Below are 25,410 nucleotides of genomic sequence, written 5' to 3' on the forward strand. Positions count from 1 at the left end.
GCATCTCTGTCTTCAAGGATCTGACAATCTGTGAGAAGGCCAGTGTTCTGTGTTTAGTTATTCTGTCATGCTAGTTTAGTCTTTATGGAATTATCTTTTGGCAAACTACTTAAGGGATTTTGAAATAAACTTACTGTGTACATGGAATATAACACTGGGCCAAATCACAAACTTAAATTTTATATTAGAGTTATTGATGTCAAGTTTTGTATACTAGAACATGAGTAGTAACTTTTGACTGAATGTGTGAATATGGATTCATAAAAGAAGACATAACCAAGGAATTTGCAAACTTTATTGAAAGAATAAAAAAAGAAACATAAAAAGTAGCATACTAAAATGAGCTATATAATGAACACTTCTAAACACAAACAGGCATACAACACTGTAACTTGAAAAAGTCCAAACATCTGCAGTTGAGGGAATGAATTACCACATTTGGGAACAAAATATTATGTGAACAGTTTTTACTTGTAAAATATTTTGGTTCTTACTTAAGTTTTTAATTGTGGCACAGGGCAAAGAAATTCTTACATTGCCATCCTCTGCCCAAGACAAATGCTTCCTCTTCCTACAGTCCAGATCATTGTTAGCTGGAGCTATAAGTTATCCTTTTAAAATTACACAAAGGAATAACCTAGCTCACCCTGTTCAAGCAAAAGAAGTCACACCGAGGGAGAATCAAATCATTCAAGGCCATGGAATTTGGACTAGTTTACACAATATAGTGAGACCTCACTTTCTTAAAAATGGACCTCATTTTAATTAGTGTAATTTGGGAGCAAATGGCTCATTTTATAATCGAAGTAACAGCTATGATAATAATAAGAAACTTATTTTGAGAAGGTTATCCCCAGCATCTAACGAAATGATGGTCATATCATCCAATCAACTGCTAGACACAAAAGACACGGCAAGACAACAATTTGGTTTCCATCATTAACAGAGAGCATCTGTATACAGAAATAAAGCTTTGCAACCATGCAGTTCTATGACAGAGTCTTAAGGTTGTACATGTGTGGGAGAAAAAGCTCACTTAATTCTTCTAGGTCTTGCTACAGAGGTATTTTTTTTTTTAAAGTAACACAATGTAAAAGAGGGCTAGTGAGGATTTTTGTAGTATCTATACAGAGCGGCAACTTATTTCAGACCAAAGCACTTTTCATCTTTTAGGTACAGTATGATTGAGGAAGGGTTCTCTATACACATAAATTTTCTTTGGGATAATCTAGATTTTTAATTCCAGTGGGTAATTCACTTATAGGCAAGGCAGAGGGGCTAGAAATGCTAAGTTCGTCAAAGTTAAATCCCAATTTATCTTTTAGCTTGAGTCACATGCACACGTTATAGTTAATTCTCTCCTTTGTTTGAATGATTAAAATACAGTCACTATGTTTAAGCTTCAGCATGGGACCAAGTGGTGGTGGGCATGCACATGTTATAAATTCACTGGCTATCTTTTGTGATGCTTCAAGGCTTATCCCTACTAATTTATGGTTGATAGCTCTGGACTTAAAATCTTATCACTGGCTAGCCAGGCTGTTAGAGCATTTGCATAGCACACAAAGCCCTGGGCTGTATTCCCAGCACCATACACAAAATTTCATCTTTCTATTGTCCTTATGAAGATGCATTCTTATGACTTAGAGATTCACAAGGAAACGTCCACGTAAGGATGCTGGTTAAGTAGTGAAATTATGGGGTTAGTAAGGCTGAAGCGGGCATTCTTAACTATAAAATGAATATATGCTTCCATCTTCTATTGGCTAAAAACAGCTGCTCAGATTGTCAGGGCATTTGTTGTATAGCCATACAACAAACTCAGGAGCTGAGGGGAAAATATAAGTAATTTTTAGCCAACTGGCCCTGAGCTACGGGATACATGTAAGGCTTGGGTTGTTTGTGGCTTTGGTCTGTTTTCCATCTTTCTCTCTTTCTTCCCCCTTTTCCCCTTTGCAGTCCTGGGGATGGAACCCAGGGCCTCGTTCATCCAGGCAAGAGCTGTACTAATGAGCTATGGCTGCAGATCTAGTTATATGCCTCCAAGAGAGTTCGCAGTGTATGAAAAGCAACATTTCACAACTACCCTTAGCCTAGGATGGGGTCCTTAGTGTGAAAGACATCTGTCTCAAGATGGGAAGGATTCAAAGTGCCAGTGATGATCTGTTCCTTAGCCTTTCAAACTCCCAACTTTGCTAAGCCTCAGTGCCTTGGAGAACAACAAGCAAGAAGGGTCCTTGGCTATCTGCAAATGTGGAGTGAGAACTGGCAGAGTAGGCTAAATTGACATCATTTTCCAGGGTCCATCTTCTATAAGATTTGGGCTGCTTCACTTCTGTTTAGTTAAAACATTAACAATTTTTCACTTAAATCCACATTAATTGATTGATATAAGTTTAAACTACGAAGGAGGAGATCTGTTTTAGTTAGACTTGAGAGTAACTAGCTTGTAATGTACAGAGTACTTTCTCTTCTTTCTATAATGGGAAAAAAAAGAAAATCTCTACTGGGAACCTTTCCATTATGTGGTATAAGCATTTGTGTGTGTGTGTGTGTGTGTGTGTGTGTGTGTGTGCGCGCGCGCGCGCGCGCGTGTTTTTACAGTGGGAGTTAATTCAAAAAGCAAATAATTTTTGCTAGTAGCCTTACGAAAAGAAGTGCTTTGTATTCTCACTCAGTGCTGTTAGGGGGATCTGGCATGTGTTAGCAGTCTGAGCTTCTGGTGGGCTGTAGCCAGCTAGCAAGCCCCCTCAACAGTACTGCTACACTATGCTTCCACTAATTCTTAGAGCCTCAAAGAGCACTCTCATTAACGCTCCTCTATTACCACAGACTTCTTACATTGTCAAAAGCTCCAAGGATTGCTTTCATGGACTATGTACATAAGTGCAAAAAAAAAAAAAAAAAAAAAAAAGGTGGGTCTCACACATTCGCACCCTAACTGGGACAGTCGGGGAACTGCAGCATATGTCTCTTAAACACTGTTTAGGGGCTCTTCTATAGTATCTTTATGTGTGGCTTCACAACCATGGGTTAATCTCAACATGTTTACTTATGCTTTAATCCTCACATATAGTTTTTGTGAATAAAGCCAGAAAATATAATCTTTTTATAACTACAGATACTACACGAATAGGTAGTTTTGAATAAAGTTGTGAAAAAAGGCCAGGCAATATCAATGTTGAGCTTGTTCTACTGTAGAATAACCCTATCAACCCAACCAATTCTTTAAACTATAAAGCCCAATTCTAGAATCCATGTGTTATAAACTTCTTTTTCGAATCAAACGTTAACATGAGGACACAAATTCAGCTTTCATATGGAACACAGGGCTTCAAAAACATCATCCGTTTTCTGAGTTTTGAGCTGTATCTTCAATATGTTTGCACTGTCATGAACCACATATAGCTTACACATAAAAATTTTACATGCATAAATGTCTAAAGGTAGCCATGTTGTAGTTTTGTTGCCAAGGCAACAACTAAATATATTTAGCTGACATCTATCATTTGTGTACAACGCTAAATTTGTTCTTGAACTGTGGATTGTAGAGGGTAGTTCTGGACTGTATCTATGCTGAATTATGCTATGGTGTCAGTTTAGAGCCTACAGAGATGGTCTGAATGTAAGTGGTAAAAACTTAAACCTTCTCAAACTCTCCTTCAAAATTAAACTCATTGGATACTTAGATATAAAAATGTAGTACAATTAAAACTTTTAAAAACTAACAATAAGAAAAACGAAAACATGGCACCAAAACATGGTAACTTGGTACTCAGAGCCTGTATTTGTAATCACATTTACAGTTTGATTAGACTATCTGCTAAACTTTCAAAAAAAAAAAAAAAGCTAAACTCTCTTATCTGCTATTTTATTCTACTATCTCTAACAGGCTCCGGTAAAATTAGGCCACTATCTTATTAAATCTACAAATCAAAACTTGGAATCAAATCCATCAAATGAATAAAACCAAATCAGACACCCCCCCCCAATTTTACTCATTTCCATTTCAGTGAAATGTACAAGAGCTTTCTTTTATTTTTAAAGGTGGAGCGAGAACTTTGTTAGTAATCTTTCTGCATGCCACAGCCTATCCCACAGACTGCCAGATCTTCCACAACCTTGGCTGCATTTTGCCTAGGGGCCTCCTTACCAACACTCACCAAAGACAAGGAAGAGAATCACTTGGCATTCCGAGGAGCTCATGAGCACCTCAGCTGCCTCTTTCCCTTCCTACAATGTACTGTAGCTGCTATTCCTTCTCCAAACAGCACTGTCTCACTGCTTATGCTGTTAAAGTGAACCCAAGCACAAAATACTAAGTTCATTTGGTTCCTGCTGAGAGTTGAGAGCAGGAGAGTTGAGGGTCCCATGAGTGGACACAGCCAAGTGGCATAGGACAACACTTATGGCAAGATCACAGTGTTTTAGAATGCTCAGAGATGAACGGTAGAGCAAGACTGATGGAATAGCAGAGCAGACTGCTTTCATGAATAGATGAAAACTGAAGATTTATCTAGAAAAGTCAAATGAAAAGCAATAGCTAGGTGTGGATTCATGCTCCAATTTCAAAAGTAAACACTGTATTTAAATAGCAGTTGTACGAATCCATTCAATTTCATTCAAGTTCCTATTCATTGCGGTCTCATGGTTTTTTTTTTTTTTTTAAACTGAAACTAAGCTCTTCTTAAATGACAAATTTAGATTGCTTATTTGTAGGTTTGACACATTTTATCCAAGTTTCAGTGTTCTTGCAAATTTTGGCAAAAGGCTGAGATGGACAAAGCCAATAATTTTTGAGAAATAAAAATAGAGGCCATGGCAAAACACAAAGACTAAAAAATGCTAACTAGAAATCACATCTGATTAGAATTTGGTTTATTTACAAATAATTGGGTAAATTTTTGTTTAGAGTCACTGATTAGTTGTGACTGGTCTTGTTAACTCAATTTATAGTCAAATGACTTGTCTTTTCTTCAATAAGATCATTAGTCATTGCACAACTAGAGTGCCATCTTAAAGTTTCATTTCCCTCAAAACTCCATCAAATTTGATCAAAATGTTCGAGTTTTGAGCTTGCTTTCTTAAGCTTCACGTACATTGCAACTTTTAAAATGCTAACACTTATATTAAACTCATCGCACCAAAAAGACAACTACCCTGAATGTTCCCCACTGAATCTCCTCCTAAATATAAGTCAACATTAATATCTTCCAGTGCTTAGAGCAACAAGAGAACAACTCTACTCTAAGTTTATCATCTACATATATCTTGATCAAAACTTTAAGAAGTTAAACCAGATAGTATGTTGCACCAAACTGTCAAACTACAAAAAGTTCATTTTGCACAAAATATCTCCATATCCATTAATAACTACATCTAGACTAGCTCAGGTAGATTCTTCCTGGAATTGCGATGTTAGAAAACAGAAATATAGTGGTTCAAAGAGCCCACAGGTAAAAGGACAGACAACTCTCAATCTCTTAACTTCAGGCAATAGTTAACAAAGGGCAGAGGTCCAATATAAAGACAAGAGTATTTAGCAATCACTGGTAACCAGGATTCACCTGGATAATTAAGATCAATGGGATACCATCCACCAGAGGTAGTTTTGCTTTTTTAAAATGCTGAGCCGATCTGATCTGCTTTGAGTAGGAGTCTCAAATGTTCCAAAGAAAGATGTAAAAAGGGAGAGCAATTGGTTCCCACAATGGCTAGGCAGCCAGCCTGAGGCAAGTCACACAGTCTGGCTCTCTGTTTTACCAACTGTAGAAAAGACAATAAAGTCTTTGCCAATGTCACTGATTGGCAAATCAATCCAACTACCTGTCTTATGATATCCTGAACAGTTTCTCTTTCCTCCCGATTTTCACGAAGAAAAACAACTGTTATATGAACAAAAATTTGATTTTATGCTTTCCGGTGGGAGAATATATATTGAGTATAAAATATTCAATTTACTTAGGCTTTTGGAAAATACATTTCCTCCCTCTTATAACAATAGTAGTGCTAAGTAGAAGAAGTACACTATATGTCACAGAAATAGATGGATTACTGTATTTGTAGCTTATTTCCTAAGTATTAGTTAAGAAGAATTCATATCACACCTCCATAGGGCTATTGCTATTCTCTATTAACCAACGGATGTTAAAACTAATTTTGAAACACACACAAAGGCAAGTAAGTTCAGATGTGACAAAAATAGGTTTGGTTCTGAGACAAAACTGAACAAATCATCACACCCCCCGGCCCCCCAGCCAACCCTCTGATGTTATTGGCAGAGAAACCCTTGTCTATACAGTAGCACAAATGCTTGCTACTTCACTGCTGCCTTTACAAAAACTGGAAACTCAGCTAAACTAAACTAGACCGAAAGATAACTTCGGAAACCTTTTCTAGTTCTTTTGCACATTCCCAGTCATTTTAAATGTCTCCCTGCCCCCATTCCTGCCATTTCTCTAAACCTGTACTCAGCCTCCTTCTGTGATCAATAGAAAAGATGGTCCATTTGGGGAGGTAAGGCCTCATTTGGAAACAATTTTCTTTCACCTGGCCTGACTTTTGCCAGACTGCATCTTACTTATTATTCAAAGAATAGTCAAAAGAGCACGAGCCATTTGCATTTGGAAAACAGCATTTGTGCAAAAGGTTACAATGCAAAGGTTTTACACACTTTCTTCCAGTCCATAAAAACTGTCTCCACGCCCACATCTCTCTGCTTGATTTTCAACCTGTGATTAGCATACCTTTAAAGTAGTAGGTACCAGTTTCTGAGCTGAAGATGACAAATGGCTCAAATTTAGACACTCAAGCTGAGAGATAGGATTCCTGTAACACAATAAATGTAATGGCTACTCTCCATAATTTTTATACATGCTAAGAAATTTATTGGAATGTGAACAATTGATTCTCAAATTATTTAAGAAGAATGGTTTGAGGTTAACATTTGAACTTTCCTATCACATGTAGGGAAGTTTTTTCTCTTTTAAAAATTTAGTATATTATTGACTATGCAAGGTCAGATCTACAGGTAAAATTCTATATATGAACAGATTTTGTGCACATTCAGAAGTGAGGCCTTTAAAATGTACGCCTCCAGAAACTTACAGAAATGTTTTAAAGAGGGCATATTACCATGAACCTGTCACATTTTTCAGTCACATATAGTTCTGTTCACCACTTATGACGCTTTAATTGAAATCAAATATCACATATAAACAAGAGAACACTATAGCATGAAAGAGCTAAGCAGAACCCAATTTAATACAATATACCAATGGAGGAAAATGGTGTGGGAAATATCAGTTACATTCTACATCAATCCTATAGACTATCTTGTAAACAAAACAGTAAGGTAACACTTCCAAAACAGAATTTATCCACCAAGAGTATACAGTAAGAGTATACAGTAAGAGTATACAGTAAGCCTGCCTACAGTACACTGTGGAAATTCATTTACCATAAACCATTACTGGAAAGCAGTCACAACATCTTACGGTTATATTCAATATGGTAATTCATATCAGATGGAAAATTCATGTAATATGGATCTGATAATTCATATATATGACAAACTTGTATGGTTGTATTCTGTATGCTAATTCATATACAATGAATCCGTATAAGGTAACACATACTGGTTAATTTTCTATTTGCTTTAACATCCCCACAGATTTTTAAAATTTGAACTTGTCAACAGGTATATGCACTTGAGTATATTGACTGCACCATGCTTATTGTCGTGTTGGTACAAGAAGACATACGAGAATACATATAGAAAGGCCACACGGAGTTTCTTGTTGAGAGATTCGGATACTCTGTAACTCTGCTGCTCAATATTTCAACTGAAATAGAAAACAAAACAAGAGAGTCAGTAAGAAATACTGAAGGGCTATTGACCTGACACAAGTTTTTATTCCACTTCTATACATGAACTAATAAGCCAAGATATTCTTCACTCTGAATTTCAGACCCTCTGTGAGAGTGGGCTAATTAAATCATTAAACAGACACACTGCTGGGATAGTCTATGGGAGGTTCCAATGGTGGGCCATTTTTAAGGTATTATCTATATAATGCCAAAATTTTTGCTCATCACCCAAATATTGGTTCATCTCATTCAAAAGAAATGTGCCTTCAAAATGTACTTAACACCAAACAGTTTGAAAAGGTCCAATAGTAAGCAGGGTTACACTTTTATCAGACGATCTTACACCTTTGTAGAAATATCCTGAGTAAGTCATCCACTATTATACAAAGTGACAGGTTTGATCTTCGAAGAAAATCTCCACAACTGTCACATATGAATATGATTATTCTCTGCCAAACACCTCATTTACCAAAGGAATCAAGTAGAAAAAAAAATCATTCTTCCCAAACCTATTTTATGTAAAGCAATTACGTTCAATTTTCTTTGCCTTGATGTGTAGTTCCCTTTGAGAACTTAGCAAGCACTGGACAAACCTCCATTGTCATGCTTTCCCAAGTTGCTACTATTCCAAATAACACCTGCAAAATTATTCTAACTTCTAGCTCCTTCAGTTTTTCCACCTTGTTGGAAAACATTCCTTATGATTGGGGGAATCTGCTTATCTAGGGTGCAATAGTTGTGGGCTTTGTCTGAAACAGTATCAGGGACCTATTGATGGGAGATGGATAACTAGGGCAGCGGCAAGCCGATCAGCTGCCTCCTCTAACCAAATGCCAGACTGCAGGTGGGAGCCATTCAAGCTTACTTCACTGAGAACGCAGTTCCAAATGGTGCATGTATTTGTTAGCTGTCTAGGGTTCTTACGTATATTCAACAGTGTTCCCCGTGAATAACCCCTTGGATTTACGTGTGTGCTACTAATGGTCCCTGATCTAGGCAAAGTAGAGGTCAGGGATTAAGAGTGGGAAAAGAGGAAAAATAATTATTAGATCATTAAATTATTTTGTATTTCATTCAAACTTCAAACTAGCTGGAGCAATTCTACTTGCTGTACATGCAATGCAGTGCCTTGCAACATACAGAAAGAGCCCACCTTTGCATGCTGACTCAGGGAGAAACATAGTACTCACTGTCTTTAAAATAATCTCATCAGCCAAATTCTAACAAAATTATTTTGTTTTGCTTCAACAAAAAATAAAACTTAAGCTTAAAGAATTGAGCTGGGTGTCCTTGCGCATGCCTTTGACCCCAGTGTTGGGAAGGCAGAGGCAGCCACATCTCTGAGGTTTTATGGCATCCTGGTCTACAGAGTGAGTTCTAGGACTGCCAGCGCTACACAGAGAAACCCTGTCTTGAAAAGAACAAAATGAAATCTAAAAGAATTAAAATTCAAATGTGATTTGTATTTTTGGCAAAAAAAAAAAAAAAACCAAAAACCAAAAACCAAAAAACTTGCCCCTTTGAAAATAAAAAAAAAAATTATTGAGTATATAAAGTCATTAGAAAAATACAGCAACAGCTGTTATCTCCACATCAAAAAATTTATCTCTTCTGCCTCATAATTCAATTTGGAAACTTTTGAATGCACAAACTCAAATTATAAGCCATGTCTTTAAGTGAAAATGTTTACCCAAACCTTAGCAAATACAACTGTGTAAAATAAAAGATATCACCTACGAATAACATTCACTAATACTTAAAAAACTTCCTGTTCTATTGGTAACTTCTACATCTATGAAAACCCCATGCTCTTACTCAGCTCATCTACTGACATTGGAGTATCTACAGTCATGAAAAGGATCATAGATTACAGTGGTGTCTCAGGAGAATCCTGTTTATTTTGTTCATTGCTTGAGCTTCGTGCATCAGTAGCAACAATCAGCTTCACGGAACACTTGAAGTTTACTTTTTCCACTGTGTCCCCTGTGCAGAGCACAGGTTGGAGTGTGGTTTAGTCATGGAACGACTGCTGTGTGCGCCGTGGTTATCATGCTTGAAAGTTAAGCAGCTGACCAGGGGCAAGCCATGACTTTAATGAGGCAGAACCAGCAGCAGCACAGCTCGCTACCAGTAGCTACTAATTACCTCACAACAGCCAGTTTCTCTAAATATGGGGCTCTGCCTGTGACTCTGCCTGAAAATACTACGCCAAATGAAACTCAAACCAACACAAGCACATCCAATGTCTCCATGAGAAGGGATTTCTGATGTAATCACTGGGTGAAAATAAGGATGTGCATTCCTTTGAAAGAAATGTGTTTTGAAAGAAATGCATGCTTTTTTTCCCCCACAGTGGAACTGCAAGTAAAGGCGATATGTTTACTAAATCAAAGTTCAAATACAATAACCCAAAATGAGGAGGGGGTAGTAAAATATGTTTCCCTCTTGATCAGGATGAGAAAGCATTTCTGACATATCCAGTACAGCATATACATTTGAGGACTGGTGTGGGAGCAACAATTTGATATGGAATAACATGAGTAACATCTGCTTACCAATTAACAATGAGTAAACATGCTGCCAATTAACTCTGAGATGAATAGGAAACCACATACAGTACCCAAATTATATATATAAAAAAATAAAAATTCCACACCTAACAACTTATTAAGAAACACATAGCTGGGCGTGGTGGCTCACGCCTTTAATCCCAGCACTTGGGAGGCTGAGGCAGGCAGATTTCTGAGTTTGAGGCCAGCCTGGTCTACAGAGTGAGTTCCAGGACAGCCAGGGCTGTACAGAGAAACCCTGTCTCAAAACAAACAAACAAACAAACAAACAAACAGAAACACATAAGCATATGGACCAATATATCTCACCACTCCAAAAGGCATATACTGTGCCTTCTCAACACCTGTGGCTATCTAGGTCTGAACAGTTGAAATAAATGGCCAAACCTGGTTGCCTGTAGTTGTTGGAACGTAGGGAACGTTGCTGGCAGGTGGTGTTGCTGTAGACACGGTGGAAGGTGTAGCACCGTGCATCATGGGCACTTGCAGTAGGAAATCATGGAAGCGACACATGGAAGGGTGAAGCATTTACATAATCATGACAGAGACGATGGAATGGGGTGTAGTAGATATTCCAGCAACAAGCCATGTGACATCATCATGATGGGTATACACCAGGGTGCAGCATGCAACCAGAGTCAGTGCAAAGCAGCATGGCACGGAATGGAGGAAAATTTCAAAAAGAGAAAAGGGGAAAGCCAATTATAGTCACCGTTAATGAAACAGAGCCACTCTTAACAGTTCGAGCAAAATAACATTGTACTGGATTCAAAGGGCTGAACTTTCAGGAATGAATGAAGGTGTATATATATATATATACACCTTCATTCATATATATACGTATACCTTCATAACAGCATATATATATATATATATATATATATATATATATATATATATTTGCTGTTATCAGGGCTATCTATTAAAGCTAGTTAAAGCAGACAAGTCACTGGGTTGCACAGTGAAAATGAATTACGGAATTGTTGACTGGTGTTTGGGTTCACTGACAAGTTCTGTAACTCAATTTTCTTGTACAAATGCCAGCTTTCTGTGTACTTACCTGGTCTGCATCTAAAAGAACAGTGGTTCTGTTGATAAGTATGTGGTAGAAGAGCAGGTGTGATGAAAGAAAGCAATAGAATATGCATTCAGTTTTGTAAGTTCCTTGGAAATTTTAACTATTTTCAAATATATAAATGCTTTGCAGTAAATCTTGTCTTTGCAGCAAATATTAGACCTACAATGACTAGTGGCTGCAAAATGTCTTTCTGGGTGTTTTTCTTTGCTTTTCTAATTTCATTTACAAAGCCTTTGGATATTTTTCAAATTTCCAGCTTCTTTTGGTGTGTGAACGTGAAGCATACACCTGTGATGACTTGTGGTGTCTACCTCAGTCAAATTCGGAGTTGCTGACAGTGTGCTGACAAAGTGAATTCCCAAAATTTGGGGAACAAAGTGAATGTTCTCTCAATAGTAAGAGAAACTCTTTAGGTGTCCCCTTTACCCATCTCTGGTTACTTATTTCCTACAGCCATCTTTCCTTGTCTTGTATGCTAGTTCTCAAACCACTCATGTTTTTCTCGTTGGATGTACAGCAACTGTGCCGAAAGCTGCAGTGCCAAAGCGTGCAATTGCATTCAGAAGCAGAGCTTTGAAAGGGAAAGGACAAAGAAGCAGCCCCAAGAGACAGGTCACAAAATGTGAAAATAGACACAGTTCTCAAAACTGCAGAAGTCAGGTCTTCCCCTTACATGCACAGAACGTTAGTATCAAGGTGATGTTACTTCCTCTGGGGAACAGCTAATCCTTCAATAACAGGCCTCAACTCTTTGCCAGGGTTTACAGCTTGCTGTGTTTGTGTTACTTCTATGTGGTCATTAGTTTGAACTTTCCTTATTTCGATGACCCCATAATCTTTAGTGCACCAGTGAGATGGAAATCAAGCTGATGTGAATTTTCTAAAATGAGAGGAACTGGGTTCTTAGGAGATGCTAAGATGTGCTATGAATCCTACTTTAAAAAATTAATTTTTCATGATCTATTCCTGGTTCCTAGGAACTATGACCTCCCCAACGGCTTTCTCATTTTCTTTTCTATTAGCAAACTACAAAATGGCTTAGGGGAGGCTACAAACTGTGGGGGTGGCTTACTACAGAATTCCTGTGTAACTGATTTTTCACTTGATGCTAGCCAAAAGGCTGAGAGGATGTGACTGGTAGTTTCAAATGGCACAATGAACCCCAAATCACTTTTGAAATGGTTTGGTTGTGCCAAATTTCTGGGCAGATGATGCTTCATCCTTGAATGCTACAGAATGTGTCACAGAACACTGCAGGATGTTCTAGCTTTGCTCAAGTCGGCCATCCTCAACATCTGTGGAACGAATGCACTGCATTATAAGGATAACTTTGGGAGGAGATTGTTTTATTGTAGTTTATAAATTATACATTAGAAATTTATTTTTAAAATAATAGACAGAAGGCCAAGAAAAATCATCTAGTATCAGTATGGAATATTTTAAAAATATTTTACTTGCTATTTTTAGGAAAGAAGTGAAATGGCAGGATTAGAATTTGGCTACAGTGGCAGCCTGCTAAGCCCTGAGAAATGGGTCTACTTTGATTGCACATGTTAAAGCTTAAGTCCTCAAACACGTCCACGCACTCGCATCATTTTGTCACCCGTGTTTTCATAGTCCGAGCAGAAAGATGGTTTTAGGTTACAGAAAGTGAGATTTTTTTTTTTTTGTACAAAACCTACCAAAAGTTGAAGTAGGAGTCATGCACAGTATTTGCCCTGCACACCATGCAGAAAAGCGTGGAAAGTAAAGAAAAGAGAGATTCATCGTTAAGGCCTTAGAGAGAGAAGTAGATTTTAACTCAAAAGGTAATTTTTTGCAATATCATTTCAACAGCACATGTAAACCAGGAATCGCCCATGCTTATAATTACAGGTTATGTTTAAGACCGCAGACCCAGGTAATATAAGTAATTCGGAGGTGAAAAAAGAACTTCGCTTTTTCTTTAAAGGAATAAAACCTCACTTAAATATTTATTTTAGGCAAATATACTGTCAAAACTTTATTCATAAAAGGAGACTATTTGTTTACTACACACATCCCCTTAAAGGTATGCTCCAGGATCCAAGTCTGTTGCCTTTGTTGTTGTTGTTGCTGCTGTTGTTAGAGAATTGCTCTAGAGTGGGGAAGAGGGAATGTATAGAGCCCACCTCCAGCAGGAAAACAGGACATCAAGTGAGGGATGGGGTTGCCATATCACAGTCACACCTCTGACCCATAATTGTTTCTGTCTGAAAAACCTGCAGGAATGGAAATGGAGAGGAGCCTGAGGAAAAGGTCAAGCGACAGGCCCAAAGTGGGATCCAGCTCAAGGGGAGGTCTTAAGGCCTGACACTATTACTGAGGCTATGGATCGCTCACAAAAAGGGACCTAGCATGACTGCCCTCAGAAAGGCCCAACAAGCAGCTGAAAGAGTCAGATGCAGATATTTGCACCCAACCAATGGACAGAAGCAGCTGACCCCTGTTGTTGAATTAGGGGAGGCTGGAAAAAGCTGAGGAGAAGGGCAATCCTGTAGGAGGACCAGCAGTCTCAATTAATCTGGATCCCTGAAATCTCTGAAACACTGGACCACCAAACAGGCAACATACACCAGCTGATATGAGGCCTCCAACACACATACAGTAGAGGACTTCTGGTCTGCATTCATTCAGAGATGATGCACCTAACCCTGAAGCAACTGGAGGCCCCAGGGAGTTTAGAGGTCAGGTGGGGTGGGGGGTGGGTGCATCCATGTGGAGACCAGGTAGGGTGGGGAGGAGGTGTGGGATGTGGAGCAGTCAGACGGTGGATGGGGGGGAATGGAATATGGAGTGTAAAAAATAAATTAAAAATAAAATTAAATTTAAAAAAAGTAGTTATTGTGCCAAATATAGTGCAAAAGAGAAATTATATTCATCATATAATAAAATGCATTAAGACTATTTCTAAAAAAAAAAATGTGTCCCACACCTCATTGAAACTGAGGAGTAGTCTATTTGACAACTGGCTTTCCGTTAAGGGGGAGTCTCAGCTAAATTAGCTTTAAGGTTTGCTATTAATTCAGGGGAGAGGATTCGGGAGATTTCTTGTACATTTATATACTTTAGTTTTGAGACAGTGAATTTGAGGATGGCCTCACATCTGCTATTTAGCTAGTCCAAGCTGGACCTATACTTAAAAAATTGAGTCAGCTTCTTGAGTGTTGGGATTATGAGCATGTACCACCTTGCCCAATTAAAGCTAGGTTTTATATGTGTCAAATTTGGCAAAACAAATTTCTAACTTCTACATACAGTCACTCTAAACTTGAAAAGAAATCCTGGAATGAACAGTGTAAATTTTTCCACACTCAACCATTCCTGGCCGGGCCTTCTGGGCCACCAAACTTATTCTATAGTTATGAGAAAAACTGAAAAGTAGCCCAAATGAAGTGATGTGATGTAGGTAGAAATTGCTGTGACTGTTACAGAGAGGAAAAGCTACTTCAAAGCATATGTGTTTTCTCTTTTACTTTGTGGCATTATATATTTTTCTTTAGATTTGGGAGAAAAATCTACACCATTAGACATGAATTTCTAAGTGATAGAAATATGTCAAAGAACTCCATTTTTCATCTCCAGAAACTATTATATAAATGTATTGTGTCTGCCTTGTAAATGGTGACCCGATGAGTAACTGTAGTCAATAACTAAACAGTTATTTTTAATGGCTCCCTTCAAAATTAGCTGACTGATCAATTCATTTTTTCCCTATGTCTAAGTATACAATGCTATGTATCAGGCATGTTTATATAATCTACAAGCCTTAAAAGCAAATGGTTTTAAAGCAAATGGTACCTTTATTTATTACAGCTTTTTTTAAAGAGAAAAATCCCACAACTTTCTGTAGTAGTAGAGATTAAATCCAAGACTTTGAGCATGCTAGACAAGTTCTCCATTACTCCACCATCCCCCATTCCTTACTTTCATTTAATAGTAGTTTGCAAGAGTCAGAGGCTGAAACTACCTGTTTTATATATAGACCATAAATTTACTATAAACATGAGGGTTTAAAAATTACTGACTGTTATATCATAGTTATATGGACTACAAAATTTACAATATTGAAGGTGGAAAATTCTTTTGACAGATAATTACTATCTGTGAAATAATCACTGAGAGTCAAGACATTAGCTGACTAGACCAAGTGAATCAACCTTCAGAAGCCCAAAGTAAAAAGCAACGCCAAAAAAGTAAACTATTAACATCTTTCTTCCACTGATTTCAAGCCATTCATCTCCAAAATCATGTTACTCTAGATAATATCAAATCAAATGCTTTACTTTACTTATAGTCAAAATGCATGGTGATAGTCCCCCAACAAAGCCCCTTGGAAGGGGCTTTACGGTATACCCACTCAAACTGTTCAATCCAATATTCACCCAGCTCTGTTCTCACCTGTTGGGATAAAAGCCTGCTGTGGAATCTGCATGTTAGCCAGAGCCTGTTGGCAGTGGAAAACACTGGGGTTAAAGACTGGAGTGGCACCATTGGCCTTGTCAAGGGCTGACCTCTTTGGTATCAGTTGAAGTGCACCATGCGGCAGGGCCTATGGAGAAGGGATAAATTCATTGCTAGTATCAGGGAAGAATTAAAAATGTGCTCAGACCAAGAAAGTGATACAGCCTGGGAAGCCATCGCAAAGGTAGCCATTGACCAAGACTTCCCAGGAGTAGTGGACACTCAGCAGGGCAAACAACAGATTGGCTGTTTCAGAGCAAAATGTGTTAGTACAAAACAGAAATATAAAGAGAAAGGGCCTTTTAAGGTCTCCAATCCATAACCCTTGAGGCAGGGTAGGGCTGTAATCTTTAACAGCAAATTGTCATACATAATTAACTTCTTGGGTATGACGGCCAGAACTGACAGTAGGAGAGGGAAGAGGATTTCTGCCCATCAAAGGGCCAACATGTAGTGAAACACCTGAGGATTTCTAATGCTGACCTCACACTGGATCACACAGCACCACACAATTTTTTTCCTACTTGCTACTTTTTAGTGTTATCAATCGAAACTAACCTTTCTCTATAAATGATTGCTAGGCTAACTCAAAAGGAGAGGCCTTTTTCCCTACTCACATCAAAATCTCCCTGAAGCTATGGCAGCCTTTTGCCTTGATCTTTCACTCTGCCTACACTATGCCACCAGACTGGAAAGGTAGCTCTGACCTTTATCTTTTAAGTCCTGTGATCTCAAAGGAATTAAACTATGAGTGGCGAAGTGCCAGTAAAAGTGACTAATAGAATGCAGGGGCAACTGCCATTTGTGAATATTCAGGATAGTCAGATTGTAAAACACTCGAAATCATTTACTTTTAAAATCATATATTTTTACCATTTTCTAAGATTGTGAGAAAGAGAATAGTGGGTTAACATCATTAATAAAGCTTTTACATAGTTATCATTAGAAAGTCTTAGCAAATAATTAGAATAAATTGGTCCTATCTTTTCTAATGTATAACTTTGGCTATTTGTGTTAAGGTATACTTATGAGTATACAGAATATTAGACAAAGTAGGTTTACATGAGTCATCTACGCCCCCACCCCAAACAGAAAGCCATAGTCCTAACCTGCTCTTACCATTGCGTTGGCAGCAGAATGGTTCATCTGGTGATGAGCTGCCCTGAGTTTGGCCTGCAAGTGGGGAGGAGGATGAAAGTACTTGCATTTCTCCCGGGAGCATCGGCCTTTAATGTAATCCATGCAGATTGTCACAGAATTATCAGTGACTTCAATCATGGAAACATCCGTAGGGTGAGCATAGCGGCACTCGCTCTCCCCACGGGTACAATTTCCACGCTGAAATTCACGGCAAACCTTAAGAAGGGAAAAAAAAAAAAAAACAAAAACAAAACCACATACATTTCCCAATGATGACTGGAAGGTGACTGGCTTTTATTTACCTTCCTAGAACATAGGAGAGTCACATATACATCTTGTCACTTATGTAGCAAGTATCTATGAAAGGTGAACAGTAATATAAAGCAATATTCACCTTAAGATAAAGAACACAGTTTCTACTTTGGGGGAGGGGATCACGTTTTCTACAAAGATAAGAGTGTCTATTTGCCTTACACAAACATAGGACTTAAAGTATTACTGAAAAATGTATTTGAATCCTGAAGTTAACCTATCCATCCTAAGTATAATTATTTCTTTAAGGCCTGGGGTGTTTCTTTGTCACACAGCAATGCACTGGTAGTTTTACACAGCCAACATGGAAAGCACATTAAATCACATGTATATTCAGATTCCATTATAATACATGAGCAGGCATTCAATTGGCTGCCTATGGAGCTGACTTTCTAAGCAATCAACCAGTTATTTATTTTAGTGCACAAAGAATAGAATTAAGGGAAAATCTAAAGGATGTCAATAAATTAAAGGCAGTTTGAAAATTTCTTGAAATTCTTCATGTTTCATGTGCTATTTCTTATGTAGTACATCATTTTTTAACATGGAGAAAATGGATAGACATACAATTCCTTTACAGCCTACATTCATAAAGCTTTACAGTCTACATTCATAAAGCTTTACAGTCTCTAATGTTAGAATGTTAGGTTCATCTTTTTTTTTTTTTCAGTTTATCACTCTAGCTAAGAGTGTCTATTTTAGAAAGTAAAGATTTATGAGCAATCCCAGTAATTCCAGTCTATAACGCTCCAGCATAGGCATAGAGACCATTTTCACTCAGACTTCATTTTTGAACCCTCCTGAAGCATTGTTTGACCTACTGCACAACAAAATTCATTCACTTCAGAACAAGGTTTAATTGAGGTTTAAAAATGGTTAACATTTTTCCTCAGACTCCCTAGGCTCAAAAGGTACTTGGATGCACTTACCTAAAACAAGCAAACTAATTCAACAAAGTAGCTTCTGAAAATGGTTCATCATGCATCTACTTTAACATTCATTTTGCAAGCATTTATATATGTCTTAACAAATACCTCCAGTCTATCTGTACGAATTGGCTTTGGACCAGGAACTCCTGGCAGTGCAAGAGGAGGGTTTCCAGAAATCAGAACCGGACCATTTGGTAAAAGCTCAGCAGGAACCAGGCCCATGCCAGGATGAGTCATGTAAGGATTGAAAGCCATGGCAGGATTAGCTGCAAGTGATGAATTCATAGGAAAAGACGCCTGTGTTCAGAAGAGAGAAAATGAGGTATTATAGCTAAACAGATCTTTCTTATCATTTATTATACTAGGCATTCTTGAAGGAATATAAGCAATACTATAATTGACTGCTATTTCTTTGTTCTTTTATTTTTGAGATTATATAATTATCACTTTATTATATTTATTATGTAATTATACTATTTTTTATATTTATATCATTATATAATTTCTCTAAATCCCTCCCATATGCCCCCTTTTACTTTTATTAAAATATATGGCATCTTTATTTTTATTAATTGTTGTTACCTGAAAAAATATGAAATTATACAATATATATTCCAAATACAATTACTACTGTTTCTTGATTTTTTTTTTTTTTTTTTTTTTGGCTTTTACTAGTTCCTATACAGGTGCTTTTAAAACAACAACTCTCTATAGGCATGAACTTTACTGGTCAGCTGATTTTCAAAAAAGCCCTAATATAACCAATGAATGACAAGACACACACACACACACACACACACACACACACACACACACACACACACATACACTTTCTTGGTTGCCTTACCTTTGCCATGCCTTGAAGTAGGATTTTGGTGTACTCCTGAAAACCCCTTTTCTCATACCTCCTCCTCCCTCTTCACAGCTGTAATTGGATCTAAGGGCTCTAAGGCTGCCTGTCCTGCCAGATGTCCCAATCATCCAATAGTGCCCCACCCTTCTTTCTTTCCTTAGCCCACTGATATTTATGGAAGACTTGGAAGATAAAAGGGTAATTTAGGAAAAGTGAATGCTTTAACAGTTTACTATCTACCTAAAATGATGATATTGCTGTCATTTTATTTTACTATTTTCTTTTTAACTGTAGGACCTTTTTCATAAATGGATGTGACTTGCCCAGCCTTGTCTTTATCTAGGGGCCATATGACAAAAGGCCCTAGAAATGCTACAAGGATTTCTGTTAGGGAGAAAGAGATAAGATAGCAGAATTAGATGGTCCATAATTTAGAGCATAATTAGTAAAGAAAAGCCTTAGAAACGCAGTGGTATTTACTGCTTTGGGTATGTCTCTACTTAAAATTCCTGGATTCAAAAAGATTGGTATGTCTATTGCCTTTAGTCTCAGGAATGGCACATTTTACCACTTTACAGCATTGTTTTCCAGTTCCTGCCACATGTGTGCATCTTTACAATGCGGTCATCATTTCGTTGATAGTTCTCTCTGCCCTAGAGTACTGGCTACTTGCTGAGTGACTTGTAGATACAACTGAAGACACATTTCAAAATAAATTTTGATTTTAATCAATGATTACTATATATTACATATACATTTCTAATAGCAATTTAATATGTTAATAACTGGTGCTGGCTCACTGTGTTTTGACTACGTGCATGTGTTCTTTCTTTCATTCTTTTTATTTCTTTCACTGAAGACATCAAGTTGCACCCACACTTGCCAAATTGCAGTCAGAGATTTCCTCTAACTATGCAGAAAACAGGAATGTGTGGAGTCTGGCAGGGGCAATAAGTTCAATCCCTACCTTATCCTCCATGCTTACTTCAAATTTCCACTAGCACAGCTGCTGGAAGAAACCCTGAAAGGCAAGTTGGCTGACTTGGAAGTGCTCCTGCTTCAGCAGCCCTCCTTAGGCATATTTAGTAAACAAACTGACTACTCTGTTAACAAGAACAGAAAGAATACAGCTCAAACGAACAGGATGCATTAGGGTAAGGGAAAGGCATTTTAAGATGAAGGGACCACACTAGATGCCAAGGAAGATGATGGAGCAGTCTGGGGAGGGGCTCACAGGTTTGAGGACAGATAGCCCTGGGCTGACTAAGCCCAGCTAAGTCATGTGATGGAGCAGTTCTCAGGATCTTGTCAAAGTTCTCACCATCTTCAGGAATTAGGCCTGACAAGTCAGATCTTACTAACTCAGTGATTCATCCTCATGTCAAAATCATCAAGAATCTTTGAAAGTAAAATCTCCTCATATGAACCACACAGTAGGCCTGTTCCCATGTATTTGATTTCTCTCGGACTTTTGAGGTCCTTCTCACTGAAGTCACTTCCAATTCTAAATACATTTTAAAATTAAAAAAATTAAAAATTACAACTAGGACCTATTGAACAAATGCTGAGGGGTGGATGGATTATTTCCAGACTAAAAAAATAACTTCTGTAATTAATTTTCAATTAAAAGCCAAGCTCAATGTTCATACAAGGCACGCTTTCTTTTATGGTTCTAACCTCTCTAGTTTATACTATCTTTTTAAAAACAAACAAACAAACAAACAAACAAACTTCTTTCTTTTTTTTAAAACCATTTAAATCTACTTAGGGTCTGTTATTTCTTCTAATAGCACAAGAAAATCTGTAAATAATCAGCCTATTATAAAGGTAAAACGATTCCTGGAGATGTTTAGTTCTTTTTAAAGATTTAACCACAAACTCTACCAGACTGTCATTAGATTTTAAAATTAGTCTTGTAGTTTTTCTGAGCATTTCCTCTTTGAGTATAAATGCCAGTCGATAACACTTGATTGCGAAGCGAGTTCTTCCAATTGCAGCCCTGGAGCAGAGCAGGAACTCCTGAGCTGCTTATTTCTTTTCAAATAAGCATTTCTATTTTCTCAACACCACCTCTGGCCCAAGCTAACTACGCCATTTTATGAATCTGAACCTTCAATGGCTTAGCTCTGACTAACAGTCATGGGTTAAGTCAAGTAGCCTACAAGCTTGTGCATTCAGTTACAGTAAGGGAAGCAACTTAATCCTGCCTCTATGTATATAACATCCTTCATGCCAATTGAACTAACATGACCCCATCTGTAAGTTATTGCCTATTTTAAAGAAGAAGGTAAGAGGGTTTGTGTGTCTGTATGCTGGGGACAGAACCCATGGCCTTATATTATACAGACTAAACATACTTTACCACTCAACAACATCCCATAACAGGAAAAGGTTCTTTTTTTGTTGTTTTTGTTGTTTGTTTGTTTTTGTTTGTTTGTTTGTTTTGAGACAGGGTTTCTCTGTATAGCCCTGACTGTCCTGGAAATCACTTTATAGACCAGGCTGGCCTCAAACTCAGAAATCCGCCTGCTTCTGCCTCCCAAGAGCTGGGATTAAAGGCTTACGCCACCACCGCCCAGTGAAAAGGTTCGTAATACAGGGAATCTGATTTCTCTATATAGTTTAGAGCAATCTAGACATCTCAGTTGCCTCTGACAGTCAAAGATGGACTTACTCACTTTCTAATATTTGAAACTATGAAAAGATGTTTTATCTTAGAACCAGAGGTGTTGATTTTTTTATCCTTCTAAGTCTGGCAAAGGGGGAAGAATAGTGAAGGTAGTAGAGTTTAAGAAACAAGATTGCTGGACAACTATTGGTCCTCAGCGTTTAGCAGGGATTTCTCCTATCATACACATTTCTAAGACTCTTGGGGCATTTGCACAGAGCCTAGACACTCCTGTGCACTTAAGAAATGCCTCCTAAAAGTTGGATGAACCTCTTCAGAAAAATGGCTCCTAATCTTTTTCTACTGGAATTCTCTGGGTCAGCTAAAAGCTGTAGGAACTGCATACAAAAAAACAAAAAAAACTCATGTATACACAAAAATGTTACCTGGGATATTAGGAAGTTCAAGGGCCCATGACATCTGCCCCTGAAGCAGGTTTCTGGCTCCTCATAGGCCCAGAGATGATATGAAGTTAGAGAGCACCAACACAAAATTCAAAGCTTACATTAGACATTATGAGATTGTTTTGGGATTTTTTAAAAACTAGATTTTTTTTTTTGTTTATTTGTTTGTTTTTTTCGGGACAGGGTTTCTCTGTATAGCCCTGGATGGCCGGGAACTCAGTCTGTACACTAGGCTGGCCTCGAACTCAGAAATCCGCCTGCCTCTGCCTCCCGAGTGCTGAGATTAAAGGTATGCGCCACCATTCCCGGCTAAAAACTAGAGTGTATAGTTTCTTAAAGATGAACTTTGTGAGTGACAATGTCTTGTTGAAATGGCAAAAGGTTGAACAAGACCGGGCATGGTGACGAATGCCTTTAATCCCGGCACCCAGGAGGCAGAGGCAGGCGGATTTCTGAGTTCGAGGCCAGCCTGGTCTACAGAGTGAGTTCCAGGACAGCCAGGGCTATACAGAGAAACCCTTTCTCAAAAAAAAAAAAAAAGGTTGAACAAGCATAGGAGAATAAGAATCCAAATTAAGATGCCTCAGGAAACATAACCTGCCATTATTTATGTGCAATCTCCTTTTTACATTTTAAATGTTTAAAAATATTAAAAGAATAATATTTAGTTACACAGGGAAATTGCTCCTTTTATAAAAAATTATGGACATTTAACTTCTCTCAAATATAAGAATTCACACACACACACACACCTACCCATATATGTTTATAGTTGCTACTTAGTGATTAACTATGGGACAACAATAGTCTTCCAAGGTAAAAATCTTAAAAGCCTAGCAAATACTCTTCTTCAAGGACTCGGAAGCATCTTCTGAATAGTAAAACAATTTAATAAAGATTCTAACTCCTTAGCCAGTTACCTCTTGAAGGCCTTGGTTGATTTCATATCTTAGCTACTGTGAACAGTGGCCAATAACCCTGGAAGGCCAGGTGTCTCTTTCATATAATGATTTGAGTAACTGGAGTAGCTCACATCTTGAGAGTCCGAAGGTTCTCAACACAGGGCTCCACTAACGGGATGAAAATGCTAATTCCACTGATTGGCATTCCACATTCTATGCATCTATAAAATTATTGCAGTATACCTCATAAATATGTGGGTAAATATGTTTCCATTTAAAAATTAAGAAAAAAGCAAAAGTTATCCCTTAAGTACATGTGTCTAGTTTATAAACATTTTAGGGACACTAATACATTGCGTAAAATGAATTATCCATCAAGTAGCATAAATAAATGAAAATTAAATGTTATGCCAAATCCATTGTCTCTCTAACAAAAACGACCTACTTATTCTCAGTAACATCGGTTACAATTATTGATGAACACAAAAGAGTTGAAGTGATGTAAATGATAGCATGACCTAGCGGCCACAGAATAGCTATGGCCTTCCATCTCTGAGCTTCGATCTAGAGGTAGAAGACTACGCATTTGCTTTTACTAAGGGTAAACATTTGTTAGCAATTTGTGGAGTTGATTTTAATACCAGAAAAACAGTGCCCTTAAATTCTACAAGCACTCTTATAATACCATCCTTGTATTGTTCATTTGAAGACACTGAGGTAGTATAAAAGATGTAAGCCTTTTTCATCTTTATTGGGCTTATTACCGTCAGAAAATTATGAACAGCAATGAAATGCACAGTTTTAGTTTCTTTTTTTAATTTTTTTACATATAAAACTATTTTTTTATTACATCTTTTCCTCAATTACATTTCCAATGCTATCCCAAAAGTCCCCCATACCCTCCCCCCTACTTCCCTATCTGACCTTATTTACTGTTCACATAGAGCACAACTGAATAGCCTGTGTTTCCATAGTTTTTAACTTGGTCACCTACTGAGTGATGTTCTTAAGGGACAGAAGTAGTCAAAAGGCATGCTGCAGAAGACCCATATACTCTCCAGACCAGTTAGATGGTACCTCAACAAGTATGAGCTATCTTTATAAACAAATGAAAAATGATAGTAGTGTTTATCTACTCATAATTGTTAAAAATAAGCCACCTTTGGGCTCGAGAGAGCTGAGGGAAAAAGTTGAAGGTTTAAAAGGAAACAACTGTCCTCAACTCCCCCTGGTCTTTTTGTTGACATTAAAATTATAGATGCCTTAGTGAAAAAAGAAACATTAAAGCTAGTCAGGTAGGCAAATGATAAGTAGACTACAGTGACTATAAGGGGCAAATCACAGTTCAGATTGACCATTCTTTGGTGGAAGGAGAAGGTGCACTAGAGGCCTAGGAATTACAACAGAGTACCCAAACGCAGATCAGCATAGGAAAGGAGCAAATGACCGCTTCTGTAGGCAGGCCGCCTGACACCTCCCAAGCAAGGCAATTTGGATTATTCTGAGGAATAAGCAAGAATGGACCTAACAATCAATTGTTGGTGATCACCATATGATAATAATGGCATTCAATGAAACTTAGTATTCCAGTTGGTAAAAGAAAAGGAAAACTATTTTAAGGATACAGTTTTCGGGGTGAATTGTGGTGGCTTTATAGGTATATGCTTATCACTAGGGATACCAAATTGTGTGTATTGTATGCATACATGGTTTTTGTATGTGAATGATATCTGAATAAAATATTTTTAAAAATCAAATTGTTACCTTGTTTTTTAACAGAGTACAAAACAAAATGCAAATTGTTTGCTAGGGGATGGGAAGAGCCAAGATGAGCAAGGATCCCACAAGTATTTATAAAGAGCACTAAGAGTTCCTATCGCATCATCAAGTTTGGGACAAAGTAAAACAACAAAAGCAAAGACAAAGTCTTGCATGCTTATTAGGAAGATAGTGCTACAGGAGAAAAAAAAACTAGCCCAATGTGACAAATGTGGAGGATCTTGTTAGAACAAGAACTATCCATTCAATGGCTAACAGCTGAGGTACAACAGCAAACATTAATAGATACAGATTTCATATCACTAAAACTCTTCATTGTGAAGCTGAGATTATTTTTTAATTTTCACTTTGTTTGAGAGTTTTCTGGTCTGTTTACTTCTACTATGTTCTACAGTGTTCTTTTACCTCTTGACAATGTAAACTG

At 37.6% G+C, this 25,410-nt stretch overlaps 1 protein-coding gene across 3 annotated transcripts in view; it reads right to left on the reverse strand.

Moving 5' to 3' along the window:
* Positions 1 to 278: 278 nt before the first annotated feature.
* Mbnl3 (muscleblind like splicing regulator 3) overlaps positions 279 to 25,410 on the reverse strand; it is a 93,073-nt gene continuing 67,941 nt past the window's right edge. For 2 of the 3 annotated variants that reach the window (XM_085838222.1, XM_029473570.2), the window contains 4 exons: positions 18,486 to 18,677; positions 17,119 to 17,355; positions 15,937 to 16,087; positions 279 to 7,844 (listed from right to left, as the gene is read on the reverse strand). In XM_085838222.1, the coding sequence (XP_085694348.1) occupies positions 7,693 to 7,844; positions 15,937 to 16,087; positions 17,119 to 17,355; positions 18,486 to 18,677 (732 nt within the window). In that variant the 3' untranslated portion in view covers positions 279 to 7,692. Of the gene's footprint in view, positions 7,845 to 10,680; positions 10,922 to 15,936; positions 16,088 to 17,118; positions 17,356 to 18,485; positions 18,678 to 25,410 lie in introns of those variants that run through there. The other variant, XM_085838221.1, reaches the window with a different exon arrangement.

Source organism: Mus caroli, unplaced genomic scaffold (genome assembly GCF_978045245.1).
Source record: "Mus caroli unplaced genomic scaffold, Mus_caroli_1 scaffold_5, whole genome shotgun sequence".
NCBI lineage: Eukaryota > Metazoa > Chordata > Mammalia > Rodentia > Muridae > Mus > Mus caroli.